The sequence below is a fragment of the Rosa rugosa genome, chromosome 4 (genome assembly GCF_958449725.1).
Source record: "Rosa rugosa chromosome 4, drRosRugo1.1, whole genome shotgun sequence".
Lineage (NCBI taxonomy): Eukaryota > Viridiplantae > Streptophyta > Magnoliopsida > Rosales > Rosaceae > Rosa > Rosa rugosa.
Window position 1 is genome coordinate 8,324,446 of NC_084823.1, and position 19,943 is coordinate 8,344,388.

General features: G+C 43.4%; 2 protein-coding genes and 1 long non-coding RNA gene across 14 annotated transcripts; 2 read left to right on the forward strand and 1 right to left on the reverse strand.

Annotated features, from left to right (window-relative positions):
- Positions 1-340: 340 nt before the first annotated feature.
- Positions 341-3,102, reverse strand: LOC133744263 (uncharacterized). Its single transcript, XM_062172398.1, has 3 exons — positions 1,930-3,102; positions 542-1,709; positions 341-450 (listed from the first exon to the last, which is right to left on the reverse strand). The coding sequence occupies exons 1-3, from the start codon at positions 3,100-3,102 to the stop codon at positions 341-343; spliced, it is 2,451 nt and encodes an 816-aa protein (XP_062028382.1).
- Positions 3,103-10,220: 7,118 nt separating this feature from the next.
- On the forward strand, positions 10,221-13,258 carry LOC133707210 (uncharacterized). Of its 12 annotated transcripts, none has more exons than XR_009844998.1 (7): positions 10,221-10,735; positions 11,016-11,150; positions 11,358-11,447; positions 11,557-11,584; positions 11,700-11,734; positions 11,853-11,925; positions 12,098-13,258. It is a non-coding gene; the product is annotated as an uncharacterized LOC133707210 (long non-coding RNA). The 12 variants fall into 12 exon arrangements; XR_009845001.1 differs by having other exon boundaries at positions 12,480-13,258; XR_009845007.1 differs by having other exon boundaries at positions 11,016-11,239; positions 11,853-13,258.
- A 3,577-nt stretch (positions 13,259-16,835) lies between these two features.
- Positions 16,836-18,459, forward strand: LOC133744265 (uncharacterized). The gene is made up of 5 exons (XM_062172400.1): positions 16,836-16,937; positions 17,008-17,094; positions 17,165-17,482; positions 17,551-17,940; positions 18,451-18,459. Exons 1-5 carry the CDS (start codon positions 16,836-16,838, stop codon positions 18,457-18,459), a joined length of 906 nt encoding a protein of 301 aa, XP_062028384.1.
- The last annotated feature ends 1,484 nt before the right edge of the window (positions 18,460-19,943 follow it).

The following is a 19,943-nucleotide window of genomic DNA, read 5'->3' on the forward strand; positions in this document are numbered from 1 at the left end:
CGTAAGGAGCCATGTCAATACTGGAATGATAACTATTATTGTAAGCGAACTCAATCAATGCCAAATGGCTATCCCAACTTCCTTTGAATTGCATAACACAGGATCTCAACATGTCCTCCAAAGTTTGGATAGTTCTCTCTGATTGTCCATCAGTCTGTGGATGAAAAGCAGTGCTAAAACTCAATCCGGTACCCAAAGCCTCATGTAGACTCTTCCAAAATTTCTCGTTTAATATCATGAAGATTAGGTACACATATTCTATTTCCAAACATTAAGGCTCCATCTCTTCTGAGAATAAAGTCCGCTCTAGTGCCATTACTCACTGCTTCTTTTAATTGTCTTAGATATTCATCTTCATCTTGTGCCTCCCGCACTTATCAATGAGATTCGGCCTCACATGGAAGCTAGCTATCAATGCTCCAGACCCATTCTCAATCTTCAAATTAACTCCTGTAGATCGCAATTCATAAAGTAAAGGAACTCGAACTGCCTTCAAATGGGCTAAAGAGCTAGAGGGCTTTCGGCTAAGTGCATCAGCTACCACATTGGCCCTTCCTGGATGATTTAGTGAGGGGGGCTGCAAGTCTAGAGAAATCCTGCACGAACCGCCGATAATATCCAGCTAAACCCAAGAAACTTCGAATTTCCGTCACCGTGGTGGGTCTTCCCCAATTCAAAACCGCTTCCACCTTTTGAGGGTCCACACTAATACCTTCAGCTGATACCACATGACCCAAGAATCCTATGCTGTTAAACCAGAATTCACACTTACTCAACTTAGCATATAGTCTAGCTTCCCTCAAAGTCCAAAGTACTAGCTTCAAATGCTTAATATGAAGCTCATCACTCTTGGAGTAAACCAGAATGTCATCAATAAACACAATCACAAAACGGTCCAAGTATTGACGGAATACCCGATTCATGAGATCCATAAAGGCTGCAGGAGCATTGGTTAATCCAAAAGGCATCACCACAAACTCATAATGACCATAACGTGATCGGAAAGCGGTCTTGGGTACATCAGACTCTCTTATCCGTAGCTGGTGATAACCTGTCCTCAAATCAATCTTAGAAAAGACTTTGGCACTCCGCAATTGATCAAATAAATCATCAATCCATGGTAATGGATACTTGTTCTTCACTGTGACCTTATTCAATTTTCTATAATCAATACACAACCTCAAAGTGCCATCCTTCTTCTTAACAAAAAGCACCGGAGCACCCCAAGGGGACACACTTGGCCGAATGAAACCTTTATCCAACAATTCCTGTAACTGGGTCTTCAACTCTTTCAGCTCAGCTGGGGCCATTCTATAAGGTGCCTGATATATAGGTGTAGTACCAGGGAGCAATTCAATGGTAAAGTCTATTTCTCTTACTGGAGGCAAACCAGGTAGTTCATCAGGAAACACATCCGGAAACTTCCTGACCACCGGAATATCCTCAATATTCAACACCTCCCACTTTGTATCCACAATGTGTGCTAAATAAGCCTGACAACCCTTATTCAAAAGCTTTTCAGTTGTAATGGCCGAAATCATGCAAGAGGAGAGAATGTTCCGTTCACCACGGAAAGTGATTTCCGGTTTTCCTAGACTTCGAAACACTACTTCTTTACGGAAGCAATCAACCAATGCACCATGTGCCTCCAGAAAGTCCATCCCCAGAATTACATCAAACTCGAAAAGGTTTAGAGGAATTAGGTTGGCCTCCAGGCAAAACCGTCAACCATTACACCACAACCATTAAAAACCCAATCTATCTTAAATGCTTCTCCCGCAGGTAAATAAACATACCACTCGCCAATAAGGAGTGATGATGGCACATTTGCAAAACATGCAAATCTACTAGACATAAATGAGTGCGTAGCACCAGGGTCAATTAAGGTTAAAGCAGGCTGATAAAAATAAATAACGTACCAACGATAACCTTTGGTGAATCACGGCCCTCCTGCTGGGTCATGGCGTGCAATCTAGCATGTGTCACAGGACGACCCCGCTGACCCCTGGTCTGCTGAGAACCAGCTCGGCCTACCGAGCTAGTGCGGGCACCACTAGGAGAACCGCCAACAGAGGACTGGCCAACAGTCTGAGTGGGGGTAGATCTAGCTCCCTGAGTCAAAAGAGGGCAGTCCCTCCTGAAGTGATCCTGCTGACCACACATGAAACACCCCCCTGTCTGATACTGCCCAAACTGAGCTGACTGGCTAGTAGAAGCCCCACTCGAACCACCATGATAACTCTTGGACCTCTCAAGTTGTCCAGACTGTCGTCCACTAAACTGACCACGTGAGGATCTCCTGTCCCGTACCCTGAATCTAGTACGGGACCTCGAACTGGAACCACTGCTCTTTCCACTACCAACTGAAGAACCAGAACCAGATGTGGAAGTAGCCCTCTTAGATGGACCCTGGCTAGGGCCACCAGGATCCCTAGGGTGAAATCCAGCAGGTGAGTCCGACTCAATGTCCATGGCATAAGATACTGCCTCACCAAAACTCTTGTACGGTGTGCCTAACATCTTATCCTTAAACTTTCCTCCAAGTCCCTGGACAAATCTACGAATCTTACTTTGCTCCGTACGAACCAAATCCGGCATATGGTGAGCCAAGGAGAGAAACTCCTGCTCAAACTCTAACACTGACTGATCCTCTCTCTTCTTCAAATTCAAAAACTGGTCCTGCATCCGATTAAGGTGGGCATCACTAAAGTACCGTCCATAGAAATAGGCCTTGAACATATCCCATGTCATCGGGCCAGCATTTGCAGGATCATTGACCACACCAGTCCACCAATGCCAGGCGGTATCCTCAATGAACTGTACTGCCAAATTCACTTTCCTGTCCTCTGGAAGGTCCATCTGGGAGAAAACTCTCTCCATCCTGTCAAGCCACCGCTGAGCCTCAACAGGTGAGGCGGCAGAAGCAAAAGTCTGGGCCCCATGCTTCCTAGCACGTTCCACAGAGTAGTCGGTACGTGACCCGGGGAGCGCTGCAGCAATCTGTCGAAAGAACTGCCCAAAAGTATCCGCAAACCTCCTAGGTATCTGTTCATCATCCTCAATAGGAGGAGTTTCCCTACGTGCTCGGCGATTACGAGCCATAGTGCCTGAAGAAAGAGTATTAAGAAGTTCAAGGATCAGTACAACAAAGTATCTACTTTACATGCATAATAACACACTAGTACCGAAGAGCACACGATGGGGATCCGCCGCGGTCGGGCCATCACTCGGGAGGTACTAGGCGTCATTAGGCATATAAAGTAGCAAGGAAGTAAGGAAGTCTACAGAATCTAGAAACCTAGTGCTCTGATACCAACTGACAAGACCCACCCCGAATTCCACCCTGGAATCCGAAGTGGCCCTGCGGGACCCACCTTTAAAGGAGATTTACCAAAAATTTCGGCATAACCTCCCTTAAAAATGGATAACCCAAAACCCTGCGGAAAACAAAATTCACTTCTAATAGTCCAACCACAACTCCTGGAGCCGCCTTGCTCCCAAATTCAACAAATCCCATCACAAGCTAACAACGTCACACATATTATCCAAAAGGGTACAAGTTACTACAATCACCAAAGTTAGGTCATAGACCTCAAATATAATTCATACAAGTTTGGGTCACATATCCCTTAGTAATCAGAGCATTCTAGGAATAAAGTTTAACATAGAGTACCGTAGGCTAAATAAATAACCTACAAAATATGATGACGGAAGCGGATGCGGTCACTATGGCTCACTCCTGAACGCCGAGCAGCAACACTGAAAACTGGGCATTTGAAACCGAAGGGCCCAGGGGAAAAGTATATAAAAACGTTAGCGTGAGTGGACAAAAATAAACAATTTTTAAACAAAATGGATTTTTATACTTTCCCACAATTATTTCATTAAAAACTTTCGATGCATGCAATAATTATGAAAACAAGCCACGAGAAGTTCCTCTCAAGAAATGGGGCTAGTCACAAATAACCACGAAGAAGAATATAAATTCCGATGCTCGAGAAATAGGACCAGCCCCGCTGGTTAAACGGAAATCGGACTAGCCCCGCTAGTCAAGAACAACAATAAAAGGATACGGGGAAGAGAGTTCACCGTACAGGAATGGAGCCTCTCAGGCTCTACCTACCCTCGACTGCCACTCACACATAGATTGTGCGAGGAGGAGAACTAATAACCTCGACTGCCACCCACGTGAGGAGGAGAATAAGCTACCTCAACTGCCACTCACAAACACAAAGTAAGTGAGGAGGAGACCTAATCGAATGACCCGAGTATGGTGAGGAAAAACATTCAAAAACCAGTAAATCCATAAGGCTTCCCCATATTTCTCACGAGATAAAATGTAATCCAACGACGTGACCCCGCACGCCAAAACTTAAAATATATAAGTGAGAAAATAATAACGAAACGACGGCGTGTCCCACACGCCAAAAAATATTCTCTATATCGACGAATAAAATATATTAATAAATTCCGGAAAGTAATTCGTCGAAAATCACTTAAATCATGATTTCAAATAAAAGCCATATATCGGAGATACTTATCAAAGGCTCAAAATCCATTCCCGAATCATAATTGAAAATAAATTATAATTAATCTCCGAAAATTTAATCATATTCCGAAAACAAATCATAAAATCCAAATCTGAGCATAATAGATTCGTATCTGAAATTCATATGGAAAAACAATGCCAAAATTATAATCCAAGGCAAAATATTATGCTCAATAATAAAATGATAAATAAATTATTATTTCGGGAAAAATAAATGCATGCATCATTCTTTAAAAATAAAAGTCCACTCACAGTATGCGGTCAATTCTGACGTCGCTCATGATTTTCCTCGTATGGAGACTCCTCTCGTCCTGTACGAATAGCATTCATAAATATATATATTTCACAGGACGAAAATTAACTTTACGATACTTAGAAATGGAAATTCAAAACATCCCCCTTCCAAAAATCCAACTCCTCAACTCTCCACAATATCCATCCTTAATACTCCAACATTAATCATTCATTGATGTAAGATCTAAAGTGAATTCGAAAGAAATTCGGCGATCGAATTCACGTAAATCAATAATAAACCATTTATAATAAATTTGTAATTCCTCCGATTTCCACCAAACTTCATGTATCAAATTCTACAATCCATATAGGATTTATGGAACTAAAACTATAATTAAAACGCAGCTCTACGCGCCACCTACAGTGGCGGCACGTGGGGTCCACGCGCCGGCGACCACTACCTCCGATGACCACCAAATTCCGGCAATAGCATCTACACAACAAGCCCAATCAACTTCCCAACTACAACATCAACCAATTTTACCTCGAAGTGGTCGAATCAAGCCGGTGAAGGAAAGCCCCGAAGCTTCAAGAACCCTAGAAATGAAAAATCATCAATTCAACCTCTACAATGCAAATTGGAATGAACTACCTTAGGGGAAATGATCACCATCAAAAACCAAACCTTCGATGTCAATATGGTGGCCGGAAGTGGCCGGAATGGCCGGAAATCGGCGAAATCCCAAAACTGCAGCCGGAGCAATCTTTGCTTCGATCCGGACTTTCACGGCCAAAACTCCACAATCCTAGGTCACTGGCGTCCAGAGCGGGTTGAGGCGCCCCTGTGGTGACCGGTTGCACGCCGGATGGTGGCCGGAAAGTGAGGAATCAGAGGGAGGAAGAAAATCCGAAGGGAAAGGGGGAAGAGTCGGGGGAGAGGAGAGAGAAAGAGGGGTGGGTTTCCGGTTTTGGAAACCTACCCGGGTAACTTTCCATATATATTAAATTTTTACCATGAACAGTAATTTTCGTAATTCACTCATAACTTTTGCATACGAACTCCAATTTTTACGTACCACATATGCACGCGCTCGGTTTAACGTCCTCTACAACTTTCATGAAGGAAATTTTCTCAAATTGTTAACCCATAAAAAGTCAACTTCTAGCCACCCCCCTAAAAGATAAAACTATAACCACGAATGGTAAAACATAAAGTGATTCGTGCAACTCAGTAAAAGGGGTAAATCGGATGTGGGGTGTAACAGCACGAGCCATTTGGAGAATATGCCGATGTTTGTGTTCCACAACCCCATTTTGTTGAGGTGTGTAAACACAAGAATGTTGAAAAACAACCCCATTATCTTGAAAAAAAGAACGAAGTGAGAGAAATTCGCCACCATTATCACTTCGAAAAGTTTTAATGTGAGAGTCAAATTGAGTGAGAGTGTATGTAAAGAAGCGTTTGAGAAGTGGTTGTGCTTCATCTTTGTGTCGCATTAAAAAAACCGAAGTGAAACGTGTAAAGTCATCAACAATAGTGAGGAAATAAAAAGCACCAGAAAGGGAAGGGTGTCGATAATGACCCCAAATGTCACAATGAATAATCTCAAAAGGTCTTGTAGAAGAAATAGAACTAGTACTGAATGGTAAACGACTTTGCTTAGCCAGAGGGCATATGTGGCAAGCATTATTAGGCTGAATGGAAATATTCAAAAAGTTCTTGGCAATGAAATTTAAACATGAGGATGATATATGGCCTAAGCGATTATGCCAGAGATCAGTGGATGAGATAGTGAGGTTGCAGGCTGGTCGGTTGGTGGAAGGATTGGTCATAGATTTCTCCGTCGCTAGTGCCACCAAATAGTATAGCCCGTCACGTTGTTCACCCAAACCAATCGTCATCTTCGTAACCAGATCCTGCAAAATACACCAATAAGGGAAGAATGTCACTGAACAATTCAGACCTCTTGTCAGACGACTAACTGACATTAAATCAACTTTGAATCGTGGCACAGATAATACATCATGTAGATAATATACGGTATTCAAAGGCAAAGACCCTTTTGCAACAATATTCATTTTATCACCACTAGGTAACAACACGGGCGGTAACGAGCTGCTTTTCTTCTTATGCAATAATTGAGATGATGAAGTGATATGATCCGTCGCCCCGCTATCAATAATCCAATTACGGGAAGCGACTTTAGACAAATCTGGCTTTGTAACCGCATTTGCTTTGGAGCTAGACCCCTCATTTTGTTTGTTAAGGATGGACAAAAACTGCTTGAATTGGGCTTCTGATAATGAAACAACTGGGCCTCCTTCATCCTTGTCTAATGCCTCAGATACCTGATTTGCCGATGGACCACCTCTTGAATTCGAGTTATGCTTAGCCTTAGGATGACCCGGTGGGTATCCAATTAATTGATAGCATGTTTGAACCCAATAACCTGCATCTCCACAATAAGAACATTGAGGCCGACCTCTACCCGAACCACGACGCCGATCACCATCAAAACGGCGGCTTTCTTGCGCTCTATCTGGGCGAAAATTTGGGCGAGAGTCCTGCCGCCAGTTTGGACGATCTGATCTCTCGAGTCGTCCTCCTCTAGCTAGGTTCGGATTAGGCTTGCTGTTCCTAACTGCCATAGCCGCACCAGAGCTTGAATCGGTTGAGGGATGAGAGTCACTAATAAGTCGCTGCTTCTCTTCTTGAGTGACTGCAGCGTATGCTTGACGAACGGTTGGAAGAGGATTCATAAGAAGGATTTGCCCGCGTGTTGCACTGTAAGTCTCATTCAAACCCATTAAGAATTGCATCAATTTTTGTTGATCTGCCTGTGCTCCATATGTTGCGTCTGAATACATGGCCAATTCATCCCATAAGCCCTTCAATTTTGTGTAGTAGGTAGAGACAGAGAGTTGTTCTTGTCGTAGGCTAGCAATTTCTCGCTGAATCTCAAAGATGCGAGGTGCATTACATTGAGAGAATCGCTCACGAAGGTCTTCCCAAACCTCATGAGCAGTAGGATAATAGATGACACTATCCGCAATTTCTGAATTGACAGTATTAACAATCCAAGAGTGAACCATGTCGTTACACCGTGACCAAGTTGCATACCCTTCTGGATCCACTTCTTCTGAAGGAGCCTTGATTGAGCCGTTGACAAATCCGAGCTTGTTCTTGGAGTTTAAGGCCAAAGGCATAGCCCTTTTCCAACCAGAATAATTATCTCCATTCAAGGGTTTGGAGACTAGGATCAATCCCGGATGATCCGAGTGATGAGTGAAATATGGATTTGAGATGTCAGATTTTGAAGTATCTGATGCGGTTGCTGACTTGGATGGACTAGAACCGTCAACTGACTTGCCGGTCTGAATGTCATCGATGGCCATGATAACTGAAGAATTAAGGGGATGCTACACGAGAGATTATGATGTAGCTAAGAGTCAGGATCTTGTTCCTGCTTTGATACCATGAAAAGATGAAGAATAGTGAGAATGGAATGAGATAATTTTATTGATAGTGAGAACAAGTATTTGTACAGAGAGACTCTTACAAGTATGGAAATAGCTGAATCTAGGATAACTAGCTACAAGTCAGCAATTACATATAAGAAGGCTAATGTTAAGCTAATTTACAGCTATATGCAGATCTTCATGTCTCAGTAAGGAATATATGGAGGATTGATTTCCTAACATAAGTGAATGGACCTAGAAAGAACAAAATTCATAATTTGAGCCGGCAAGTATTGCTTTTAATTAATTATCAGAATCCTATTTCTTATAGTCACCATATAGACTAGTACAACAATATTGAGCTTTACTTTGTTGTCATAATGATGAGAAACCATTAAAGACTTGCAAGAATACCGATCACATTCTACTGGTCTTGAGTAGATTATGTTACGATCAAATGACATCGTAAAAGAAGGAAGTTAAAGAAAACTAAAGTAAATAAGAAGATAAAAACTTATTTTTCATTGATATCCAAAGATGGCAGTCATTACAATACTTAAAGGCTAAAGTAGGATAGCTGGACCGGGTACAGCTAGAGGATAAACTCGTTTGGGTGTCAAAACAAGTGCCATGGGTGTCCTGAGTAATAATAACTAACTAGGAAATGAAAAATGGCTAATATGCTGTAGGTCAGAATGAGGAGAAATGCTATCAGTCCTAGTAACACAAGAATTCTAACACAGGAACAATCCATCCCCCTTTAAACAAACTTGTCCTCAAGTTTCATATTCTGAATCAAAATCTGGGCACCTCTGCAAGATGTCATTTGAACCCATAACCATTTGCAGTGTCTGCAGCAATATGTCCTGAACACAGAGTAACCCCAAGGCCAAGGAAAATGTAAATGAACCAAGGCATTGTTGGATAATCAGAGTCTTCAAATGGCAAGAACCCATGCTTTTGTGCCAGGCTCTAATCAACCACAAGGAGTACAAAATCATGGTCAAGGCTAGATCAGCAAAGCATGAAAATATTGGAGGAGAATCAGCATTAATGGAGCCATCCATATTTCCCTGAATTTTGCATATTTCATTAGCTAATATTGTTTTCTTGACCAATAGATGTACCTGTAAATGAACAAACAGATTCTGAACCAAGGAAATAGAAAGTTCCTTGTCTCCATCAGCAAAATCGTCTTCCACAATCATATTTCCATCATCATGTAAAACAATACCAGCCTCAAGATAATGCAGAGAACTGCCACAACTTGGCAGGTGCTTTTTGTTTGTATCTGATGGAACAACCATTTTCATTAGGATATAGCAGTCATCCTTCAAAAGTTGAATGGCTCTAAGAAGGCGCAACCCATCTTGAAGAACAACAAATAAATCTTCTCCAAGCATGATATCAGATGAGAGAAAATTCACTCCATAGTCCACAAACTCTATTTGACCCTTAATGTCAAAGACTTGAGTCAATTCCCTGAGATACTTCATATTGTAGGCACACACTACACCAATTTCGGAATCAGACAACACATATCAGACGACAGCAAACATTTTAACTGTCGTCTGAAATAATCAGACGACAGCAAGAATTTTTATGTCGTCTTAATTTTTGAATCAGACGACAGTTGTTACATTGCTGTTGTGCAATTGTAAATCAGACAATGGTTGTTTTTCCGATGTTGTCTGAATCAATCAATTCAGACAACAGTTTTTACATTGATGTTGTTTAAGATTGATTAGCACAATGGTTGAAAAAAGATGTCGTCTGATTGTTTTTAATCACACAACAGTTATTATTTCTCTTAGTTCTCTATTGTGCAATTGCTATTAATACAATTGTTAAAAAAGATGTTGTCTGATTGTTTTGATTCACACAGCAGTTTTTTAGTTGTCTCTTGTGCCACTTTCTTTCAGACAATATACTTAAATTGATGTCGTCTGAGTTTTAGGGTTGATTATGCTGGCGCGCTCTTGTTGTATCAAACACTCTGTCAAATTTTCAATTTTCAGTCTTTCCCTCCACAAATTTTACTTTTATATCGACTCGTATTTAAGGGAACTCAACACTCTCTCTCTTCCTCAGCCGCAAGCCCAATTCTCTCTTCTTTCTCCCTTCCACTTCTCTCTGGCCTCGCAGGAGACCACTATTTCCAGCCACCAGTTCACGACATCACCACCACCAATCATTTCAGGAACCAATTCCGATCAAAACCCAACGAGATCACTATCATCCACACAGCCGCCAGCCTCCTCACACGACCATCAAAGTCGAGACGGCGCTGGTCCCTATCTCTCATCGAGTTCCAGCTGTTTCCTCAACACACCTCCACCATTATTGTGCTAAGAGGAAGTCAGACATCAAAATCCAGAAGCCTCGCCGGTGACTCACTCTTGGAGGACCACGCACGGGCCATCGCCGGAACCCGAGACTCTGGGTTTCTCTGGTCTTCCTTCTCCAAATCGAATCAAGCTCTAATACCTACATGTATGCTTCTTAATTATTCTTGTTCTATTTCCCTAATTTTGGTATCGTTGCAAACCCAGACCACTTCATGATAATCAAAAACAGGATTTGAAATTAAAATTGAAGAGCAAGATACTCTGAAATTGAACAAGCAGGAGATGAAGTTTCGAAGAAATAAACTAGAAAAGGCTGAGAAAAAAGCAGTTCTAATTTTTAGTTAGTAGTGTCGATTTTGGGTTTTTTGCATTTGTTTTTGTTCTCAGTTAAGCTTTTCCTGATTGCTTCTTCTTCTTATGCTCAGTAGAGTGTCGAAACTAGAGGCTTTGACGCGATACTGTGGTATTTGTCATCGAAAGAAATTCCGAAGAAAGGAAAACAATAGAAGCTCTTGCGTTGTTGGGATCGGGGGAAGAGAAGAAGAGGTTTTTCATCGAAGGTGATGTTTTATTGATGTCTGTGGTTTTGAATCGGTGGATTTTGCTGTGGTTGGGTTTCGATTGATCTTGCTTTTTATGTTTTGTTGAGGTATTGATCTTGGTCTTCAGTGGGTGATTTTTGTTGAGGTTTGGATGTTCGGTTTTTATGGATGTTTGGGTGTTTTCTTTGTGTTTGACTGGTGGTGATCGTTTTGTTCTTTGTGCAGGTTTTATGCAAAGGAGTATTTGGGTTGTTCTTTTGCCGGTGTTCCTGGTTTGGTTAGTTGGTGTTACTTGGTTGTGCTGCTGTGAATCAGGTATTTAACTTTTGTTCTCTAATTACTTGGTGTTACTTTAGTCACTTGGTTGTGCTACTGTTGCTGTGTTTATATAGTTCTAATGGATGGTTTGTCTGGGTTTGTTCAGCATAACGTCCAATTGCAGCAAAAATATGGTTAATTAAACTTCAACTCTTTATCTGCATTCAATTTTCAATCGACATTGTTTAGCTCTGCTTAATCAAATCGTTAAAGTATAGTAATTTCTGATTCTTTGCTTGCTCTGTACAGAGAGCGAGACAGAGAGATGTGCTGCTAATGTAGAAGTAAGTGCTACTTGGTCCCTATCAGTTTCTACTATGTTTGAAACAAGGAGAAGTCCTTTGAGTTCATATTGATGATTCAACATGATCTTTTTTTTTATCATAACCTGATATATAATAGGTGAACTATATGCTCAGGCATTTTTAAGAAAAGGAGAGCCACATCTAGTGGAACCTGTAATTGATAGCAGCAGGTTTGTCCTATTTTTCCATAAAATTGTACAATCTATATGTGTCTTGTGAGGTTTATATATCAGTCGACTACAATACTCACGTAGATTGAATTTATCGAGTCTTATAACTTATGTGAATTTTATTTTATCATTCTGAGGGTGTTGGCAAGTTGATGTATGTTTTGTTCTGCAGATACTTTGTTCTTCGTGTAGAGGAGAACATTAGAGAGCTGCTGGCCTCTTTTAAAATCTCTTTTATAATGAATTCTATTAGCCACGTATATAAAGTTGCTTTTGATTCTTTTTCTTATCCATTTTTAACTTGCAAGGCTCTGAAACTTTTATAGATGCCTGTTAGTGAGACAACTAAAATTTCAAAGCCCTTAATCTGGGCATGTTGGTTCAGTATCATAGATGGGAGCTGTCTACCTCTGAAAAATGTTGTATTTGTTACTCTGAATTCATAGATATTGTTACTATAACATTGTCATCTTATCAAAGAAAAACAAAAATAGGATAAGAAAAGATGAAAATGGAAGATAACTATCCTATGTGATCTCTGCATTTTCCTACAGATGGTTTCTGCAGGATAGAAAGTAGGATATCCCTAGAAGGCCAGGCTACACTGATAAGGTGAAGTTAGTGCCTAGATACAAATGTGATGGACATTAGAGAATATGCAGGATTTCAATTAATTGTCTTATATACTGGAACATATTTTTAACTTGTGCTTATCAGTGCGCCACCATGTGGTGATATAAACCAAAGACCTATATGCCCTACAGTTTTTGCAGAGTAATGATGTCACCATTTAGTATCAGGTCCTTTATTTTTTATTTCTGTTTTGGTGACAAATTTCTTTATGCTTCTTTGCAAATGCCAGGTTTATTCAAAAGATTCTGTATAACTAAATGGGAGGAGGAATTCCCCATCAGGCAAATAGTTGTTACAAGGGTCACTTCATATCACTATCCTATTCCACTGGATTCAAACCAGCTATAAGGATCTTGCCGTGGTATACTAGAAGAGACTTTCCATGTAGGGTGAAAAGGGTGCTTATCTAACTTCCATCATTCATACATACATAAAGGAGAGGCATCAAGGCACAATCACTTTTGGAGTAAAATCAAGATCGAGACAAGGGGGAGTGACAACGAAAGTATGGACTGTTGTTGATGCAGCTTCTGCTGGCATCCTTGTTGTCCTCACAGGGTGTTCTTCAAGACTTGGTTGGTTTCAACATTTAATTTAGAAAACTAGTTCTGTTAATGGAATGACTTTGTTGGATATATGGATGAATGTATCAGATATTTACATAAATGAATGTGTTTTGGATGTGATGTCATTTTGATTCCATATATGCAGAATATAGGTCTTTTGAATGTCTCTCGGACCATTCTATTCTAGCTAAAATCTAATGTCCGATAATTGATCATCACAAAATGCTTAACAAAAACTGTTGTATGATTCATCTAACTATAATACTTTAAGGATTAAAAGAATGAGAAAGCCATTGTCTAGCAAAATAACAGACAACAGTTTTTTGGAGAAACCTAGTGTCAATAATGGAAAGACAATGGGATTTACAGCTACATGTTGTCTGACCCAGCCTTCAAACAACAGCAAGCATACAAGACCATATTGTCTGATCCGGTCTTCAGACAACAAAAAGCATATGAGTCGCTGTTGTTTTTTCTGGTGTTCAGACAACAGTAATGTGCTGCGCTGCTATTGTGCAAAATTTTCTCAGACGACAGTTCCGTGCTGTTGTCTGATTCACCATCAGACGGCATTGAGATAGACAACAGCAACGTGCCTTATCAGACGACAGTGAAAAACTGTCGTCTGATTCATTTTTTGGTGTAGTGACATAGTGCTTGTGCTTTTGGGATTTTAGCTAAAAAATCACTCTCTACAACAATGAATGGCCACACAAGATGAGAACTATTGCTATGTGATTGACGCAGAATAGAAGTACTGACCTGAGTTTCTGCCTGAATGAGTTTCCTCAGAACTAGTTGCAGACGCTGCAGACAAGTGTGTTGCTGGAGCACTTTGTTAGTGCTAATATGATGGAAGCTGTTTGACACAAAAACCAGTTGGCTTGCAAACTGTCTCTTTTGAGCGTGTGCGCAGGCGTGCCAGCACTGTGGGGTGCAGTCGTCGGGGTAGTCCCTTGACCTGACTTCTTCTTCAAGCGTTTGTGGACGAGGAGAGCACCAACCTCGCCATAAGGTTCTTCTCTAGCCTTCCGGGAAAGGACTTTCTGCCTTACGGATAAGGACTTTGGATGTGATCTCTTCGCATCACCGAATCGATACTTAGTATTGCAGACTAAGCAGAGCAATCACTGGGAAGTTTGGAGAAAGCACGGGTTGCGCTAAAGCGTGACTTTAGCTTCGCTGGGTTGCGAGGGCGTTACCCTTGCTTCGCTGGTAGTAACGGTGGTGGTTGCGCTCGCAGTCGGCTCCTGAGGAGACTGGGACTGGAAGTAAAGTCGCCGGGTTGATCTGGTGATGCTGACAGTTGGCTCTTGGAGAGACTAGGACTGGCGGGCGGTCACCGGGTTTCAATGAGGTTGCATGTTTGCTCCGGGGAGGCTTTGTAATCGCTGGGATTGATTGATTTCAGAGAGAGAGCTCCTTATTCGTCTTTGACACCTGGTATATATACCTAGGGTTTCGACTGTTCCTTGTCATAGAAGGGATATTGATTGAAGTTTCCTACTCAATCCCCGCTACCCGACTCCAATAAGGTTTCGTTTTCCTCATGGATCACGGAATGGGTGAAGCTGTAACCCAAACCCGCGTAGGCTTATTTTTGGGCCGCAGGTATCGGCCCGCTGTGCTAAATCCACTAAAGGATCTTGCCAAAATTACTTTTGGGCTCAAACATTGCCCCCCAGGCCCCGATATCAGGCCCAAGAAAATGTAACTGATTGAAGGGGACTAAAACGACACGTCTGATGATCGAAACGATGTAATTAATGAAGGTTGCGTCTATTCACTTGGCAAAACGTCCTTTCGTCGCATCGTTTCCCTCACAAAATCTTTTATTTAAATACCGCAGCCACTCTAGGCCTGTCACATCAGAAACCCTTCCAGTCTCTTAAACCCAGACAAAAAAACTCTCGCTCCATACCCACTTTGCAGAAACCCAGAAATGGCTCCCCCAAAGAAGGTGATCATCGATCAGGAAGAAGAACTTACTGATAACATCGCTCGTACCTGGGGAGCCAACATCGGTGTCCGCTGTCGCGCCCACACCTCCGTCCAGAGACCTCTGCTTCTCAGGCTTTCAAATCATCACGCCAGACTGGGTCCGACACCGCGAGATTCCATCCCCGATGATGCTCTCGTCCTCTATAGCCTGCCTATTCGTCGACTCATTCAAGTCCTTCGGAGGACCCCTGCAGATTTCAATAGTTGGGGTGCGCAGAATCATCGGGCAAAAATAGGGCATTGGCCGTCCTTTATTAGCGCAGATGAGCTTTCCTGGTATCGTGAAGTAAGAGCACCAGATTTGGCTCGCTAGAACATGGCAGGTATTACCCACACTATCGATTTATGCTTTCGCCTTCCTCGCGGTGGGAATCGCTCACCACTCGCTGCCTTCCTTTGCTTTTGGCATACTGCTACCAACACTTTTGATTTTCGATTTGGCCAAATGAGTATAACATTGTTGGATATCCTCACCATTACTGGATTGCCCATCGATGGCGAGCCCTACCTGCATGGCCAATTCGATTCTGATACCTTCACATCAACCATGGCCCAAACTGGTCGCAGCGCTCATAGCGGTTCCTATCCGCGATGGGTGACCTACTATCGCAAAGAGCGCAACGCGACTGGTGGTATTGCTTTTCTGGAGTATTGGCTCTGCAAGTTCATATTTTGTACTTCTGCCTGTAAGCCCACTGGCGCTTGGACTCTTCTAGCAACGGCCCTCTACAACGGTCGCCGCGTGGGGTTAGGACAACCAGTGTTGGGTGCCCTCTACCGCACTCTATACCAGGCCACAATGCATCATTTTGAGACTAGCATTTCTGGCCCCTTTTGGATTCTTGACTTCTGGATTCAAACTTACTTTCCATTCTTCCGCCGCGACGACATTCCTCTGCTACCACCAACTGATGCCCTTCTTGGTCAATGGTTTTGTCGCGAGGCGAGGTACATATCACCACCATATTCTGAGTGTTTCTCCTACTTGTACCTTCTGCACGAAATGCCCTACTGCGATCTAATACTCAATAGGAGATTCCCCGCTCCTCTTGAAAATGGGTTCCTTCCTGGGGCACCTGATTATAGCGATCGCGCGCACTTGGCCTTTCGCCGCGCGATCTCTTGTTCAGACATTAGGCTCGCTGTTGACGAACTCAGTTATGAGCTTTATGCTCCCAACCATTTTGCTCGCCAGTTTGGTCTTATCCAATTGGTGCCATTTCCCCTCTATGATGCCTGGAATTACAACACTTCTTGGCGCCGAATTGGTCCCTTAAATGGACCTCCGCCCGCACAAAGCATGCTTGCACTGGTCGATCTCCCTGACTGGGCGGATAATATCGTCCCCGTGGATGGGACCGCTGAAGATTATGATCAATGGTGGAAGGAAGTTTCTGTTAACTGCTGGAGGCAAAGAGATGACGAACTCTTCGCAGCTATCTTCGAAGACCTGAGATATCCTTACGAAGCTGATACTGAAGAACTTGCTCGCTTCCATGAAAATGAAGAAAGACCTCCACCACCTGAACCGGCTCCGCGACCCGCGCGAGCCCCATGCTTGGTTCAGGCTGGAATTGTAATTCGCGAGCATCCTCCAGAGGTAATTGCCTTAGCATATTCGTTGTTTCCTTAATCATTTTTACCTCCAAACTCTTCTCCTTAACTCAAAGTCCATAGCAGGGGCGCGCACCGCCTTCAAGCAATCGCGCCATGGGTGTTCCTCCGGCCACTGGCCCGGCCGCTAAACAGAAAGCAAAGCTGAGCAAGCCTGAAGTAGAGGACTCTTCCTCTGATGATGATGATCCTCAAACTGTAAGGATTCTCTTCTTAGCACGTATATTTTGGCAGCCTTCTCAGATTCTAATTTGGCTTTGTTTGATAGATTGCTGCTGCTTTAGCACGCAAACGTAGTCGCACTGAATTCCGGACCGATCCTTGGGCAACAGATGATCCAGTCGCTGATCGACTGGTAATATTCCTCTTTAAAGTGAGCATTGACACTTTGTTTTGCTGTGTATGATAACGTTTCTCTGCTTCAGGTTCGTCGTAGGTTTTCGAGGCAAGTTGGGGAAGGCTTCTCTGCTGCCGGCGAGGGTGTATCTGGCACGCCAGCCCAAGAAACCAATGGTGACTCTCCCTCTGCAATCAATGCTGCAAGCAACATGCAGTTGGTTATAGTTCCGGCGCAAGTCATAGATGACAGCTCGCCTGAGTTTGAAGAAAGGCTGCCGCTTCTCCATACCCCCCGCGAGCAATCAATTCTCCTTCTGGAATCAGCAGTGCCCGACACGGGTCCAACCTCTGGTGAGACTGCCCCAATAGCAACAGCAGATTCCAGCGAGCTACCAGTTGAAGAGGTACTTCTCTTAACAAAAAGTTTTATCTTTACCCTTGACTTGGTCATTCTGAAGATGTTCCTTTCTAGGGTCCAAATGTAGAAGCGGTAGTCGGAGAAATAACGGATGAGGTTCCTGCTGAACCTGTTCCCAATGTGGTTGGTGAAGAACCTGCTCCTCATGCCCCCCAAGTCATTGAAGTCGAAGAAATAGGAGCACTTCCTGAACCAGTGCCGGAAGCAATACCTGTCGCGGAGCCTCTTGAGGCCCCTATCGCTGAGCAACCTACTCCGTCCACCTTAGAACGGTTAGCTCGTGTGCTCGAAGTGACCCCACCTGGGGTCGTAGACGATGCCAGAGAAGGCCTTCGTCGCCTCTTGGGCCCTGATATTCTAACCCCTGGTGTTCCCGCGAGAGTTTTAGAGTATCTGAGAATGCTTCTCCGCGAGGGCGCTGTCTCTGAAGACCAATTCCAAGAGGTTGACCAACTGCTGCAGCAGCTCCCGCAAGGGCTCAATGAGAGGGCGGTCGCGAGCGCTCAAGCCAGGCAGACCGAAACACACTACCAGACCCTTACTCATCAAACGGACACTGCGCGTGATTTCTTGGGTGACCAAGCTGACCTCATCAGGGATCTGACGCTCGAGAGGAACCATCTGAGGTCCCAGATTCAGGCCCTTCAGGCCCGGTTAACTGATGTTACTACTAGGCTTGCCCATGCGGAGCCTCCATTGGAACAACCCCTTGCTGCCTTCGAGATGCTGTCCCAAGAACTGGCCCAAGCTCGTGTAGCTGCCCAACAAGCCGCCGCGGACGCTAGTTTCCGCCTGGACGAGCTTTTTCTTCGCTTGACCCATGCATGCCGAAGACTTTTGGGCCTCTAGTATTCTAGTATCAGGCCCATATTTGTACGAACAATATAATTATTAATAATTTAAATATTTAGCCCACATTGTTTGGCCCAAATATATGCTCAATTTATTTTTCAGGCAATTTAGCATTTAACTTGCCTTCATTGCTTTTGAAACTGTTTGAAAAGATAATCTCGAAACAAAGCGGTTACCTCCTTGAAAATTGCCCCGCTTCCCACGCGTTTTCAATTATCTTCATTTCCGAGATCTTTGCATTCAATTCCAACGATACTCTTATTGATGGCGTTGAACATACTCCAACTGCCCATTGCGCAGTTAAGGCCACTGAAGCTAGTCCTATAAATACCTGTACTTTGGAGAATCAACACTCAAGCAAATATGGCTTCCCCAGTAATAGCCTCACAAATCCTACTTCTCTTCCTTTTGTTTCTGAAATCCTCTCCTCGCGATCTCGGCCTCAACCCCAAATCCTTAGGTTTTATGGCTTAATCTCAACGCCTGGGTAGGTCTTATGGCCTAATCTTAGGTCCATCCGCATGTCTTTGGTCTCTGGAAATCCGGATGGGATTCCCCGGTTTCCATTAGGCTGAAGAACACGCGGCGCTCCTAACGCGGCAGAACCAGATTCTGAGGGATCCCTCTCCTCAGATTTCTCGCGTGGAACGGGCAGAAGAAGGGCGGAAGGCCACTCGAGGCCGGCTGTTCTTCTTCCGCAGCCTACCTCCGGGGACAGACTGTCAGACTTCTGTCATTCCCCTGGAGGTAGATGTGGTTGTGAGTCGCATTCTCTCGGAAAACCCTCTCCATCCCGGACGGTAAGCCACTAGAAGGTTTGGGATGGATTATTTCCTTCCTTCTGCCTCCGGTACAAATGAGAGCAGCTGCGACTCACATCAAAGGAGGGATGTGGGTGAAGAGAGGGAGAGTACCCACGACCATAGCTCAGCCTCCCCCTTTGTCACCACAAGATCCAGAAATTCTCACCAGATCTGCAACTCTTATGATTATTAAGCCATTTTTGGCCTTGTAAACCTCAAATGCACTTATTTTGATTTGTACTGCTTCTGGCCGCAAAACCACTTTATGAATGAAAGAGTTTCTGAGTATTGTTTCATTTCAAAAAACTGTTATAAAATAAGGCCTCATGCTTAGGCCATTACATTCTTAACACATGTTGTCAAGGAATTCGAAATAAACTGTTAAATAAGGCCTCATAGCTCAGCCATTACATATAATTCTTAACACATGTTGTCAAGGAATTTGAAATAAATGTATAGAGTGTTGCCCCCCTAGTATTCGTAGGCAAAGCAAATCCATGAAACAAAGGCCACAAGAAAGGCCTGAATATGAAGGGATGATGGGAGCCGAGGAAGACTATGGTTGCCCCCTAGTCTGGGAAGAAGGCGGCTCTAGAGGGTCCTCATATTCCCAAACACTAGGGTACTATTTCTTCAGGAAACGCCCGTTGATGGGATTGCGATGGATGTAGCCGTCCAAATCTTTGAGGTGAAAAGCCCTGCGCTCCAGAATGCGGTGAACAACAAAGGGTCCTTCCCATTGTGGAGTCCATTTACCGCGACCGGTCAATTTCTCGCCAAAGGGCAGAACTG

Bases quoted from the DNA above. Each gene is read 5' to 3' on its own strand.
- LOC133744263 (XM_062172398.1), bottom strand. From the start codon at position 3,102: ATGGCTCGTAATCGCCGAGCACGTAGGGAAACTCCTCCTATTGAGGAT. The intron at 1,710-1,929 runs GTTATCGTTGGT...TTTTGCCTGGAG, and splicing joins AGGGCCGTGATTCACCAAAG to GCCAACCTAATTCCTCTAAA. The intron at 451-541 runs GTAGCTGATGCA...TGCGATCTACAG, and splicing joins ATCCAGGAAGGGCCAATGTG to GAGTTAATTTGAAGATTGAG.
- LOC133744265 (XM_062172400.1), top strand. From the start codon at position 16,836: ATGGGTGTTCCTCCGGCCACTGGCCCGGCCGCTAAACAGAAAGCAAAG. The intron at 17,095-17,164 runs GTAATATTCCTC...TCTCTGCTTCAG, and splicing joins ATCCAGTCGCTGATCGACTG to GTTCGTCGTAGGTTTTCGAG. The intron at 17,483-17,550 runs GTACTTCTCTTA...GTTCCTTTCTAG, and splicing joins GCGAGCTACCAGTTGAAGAG to GGTCCAAATGTAGAAGCGGT.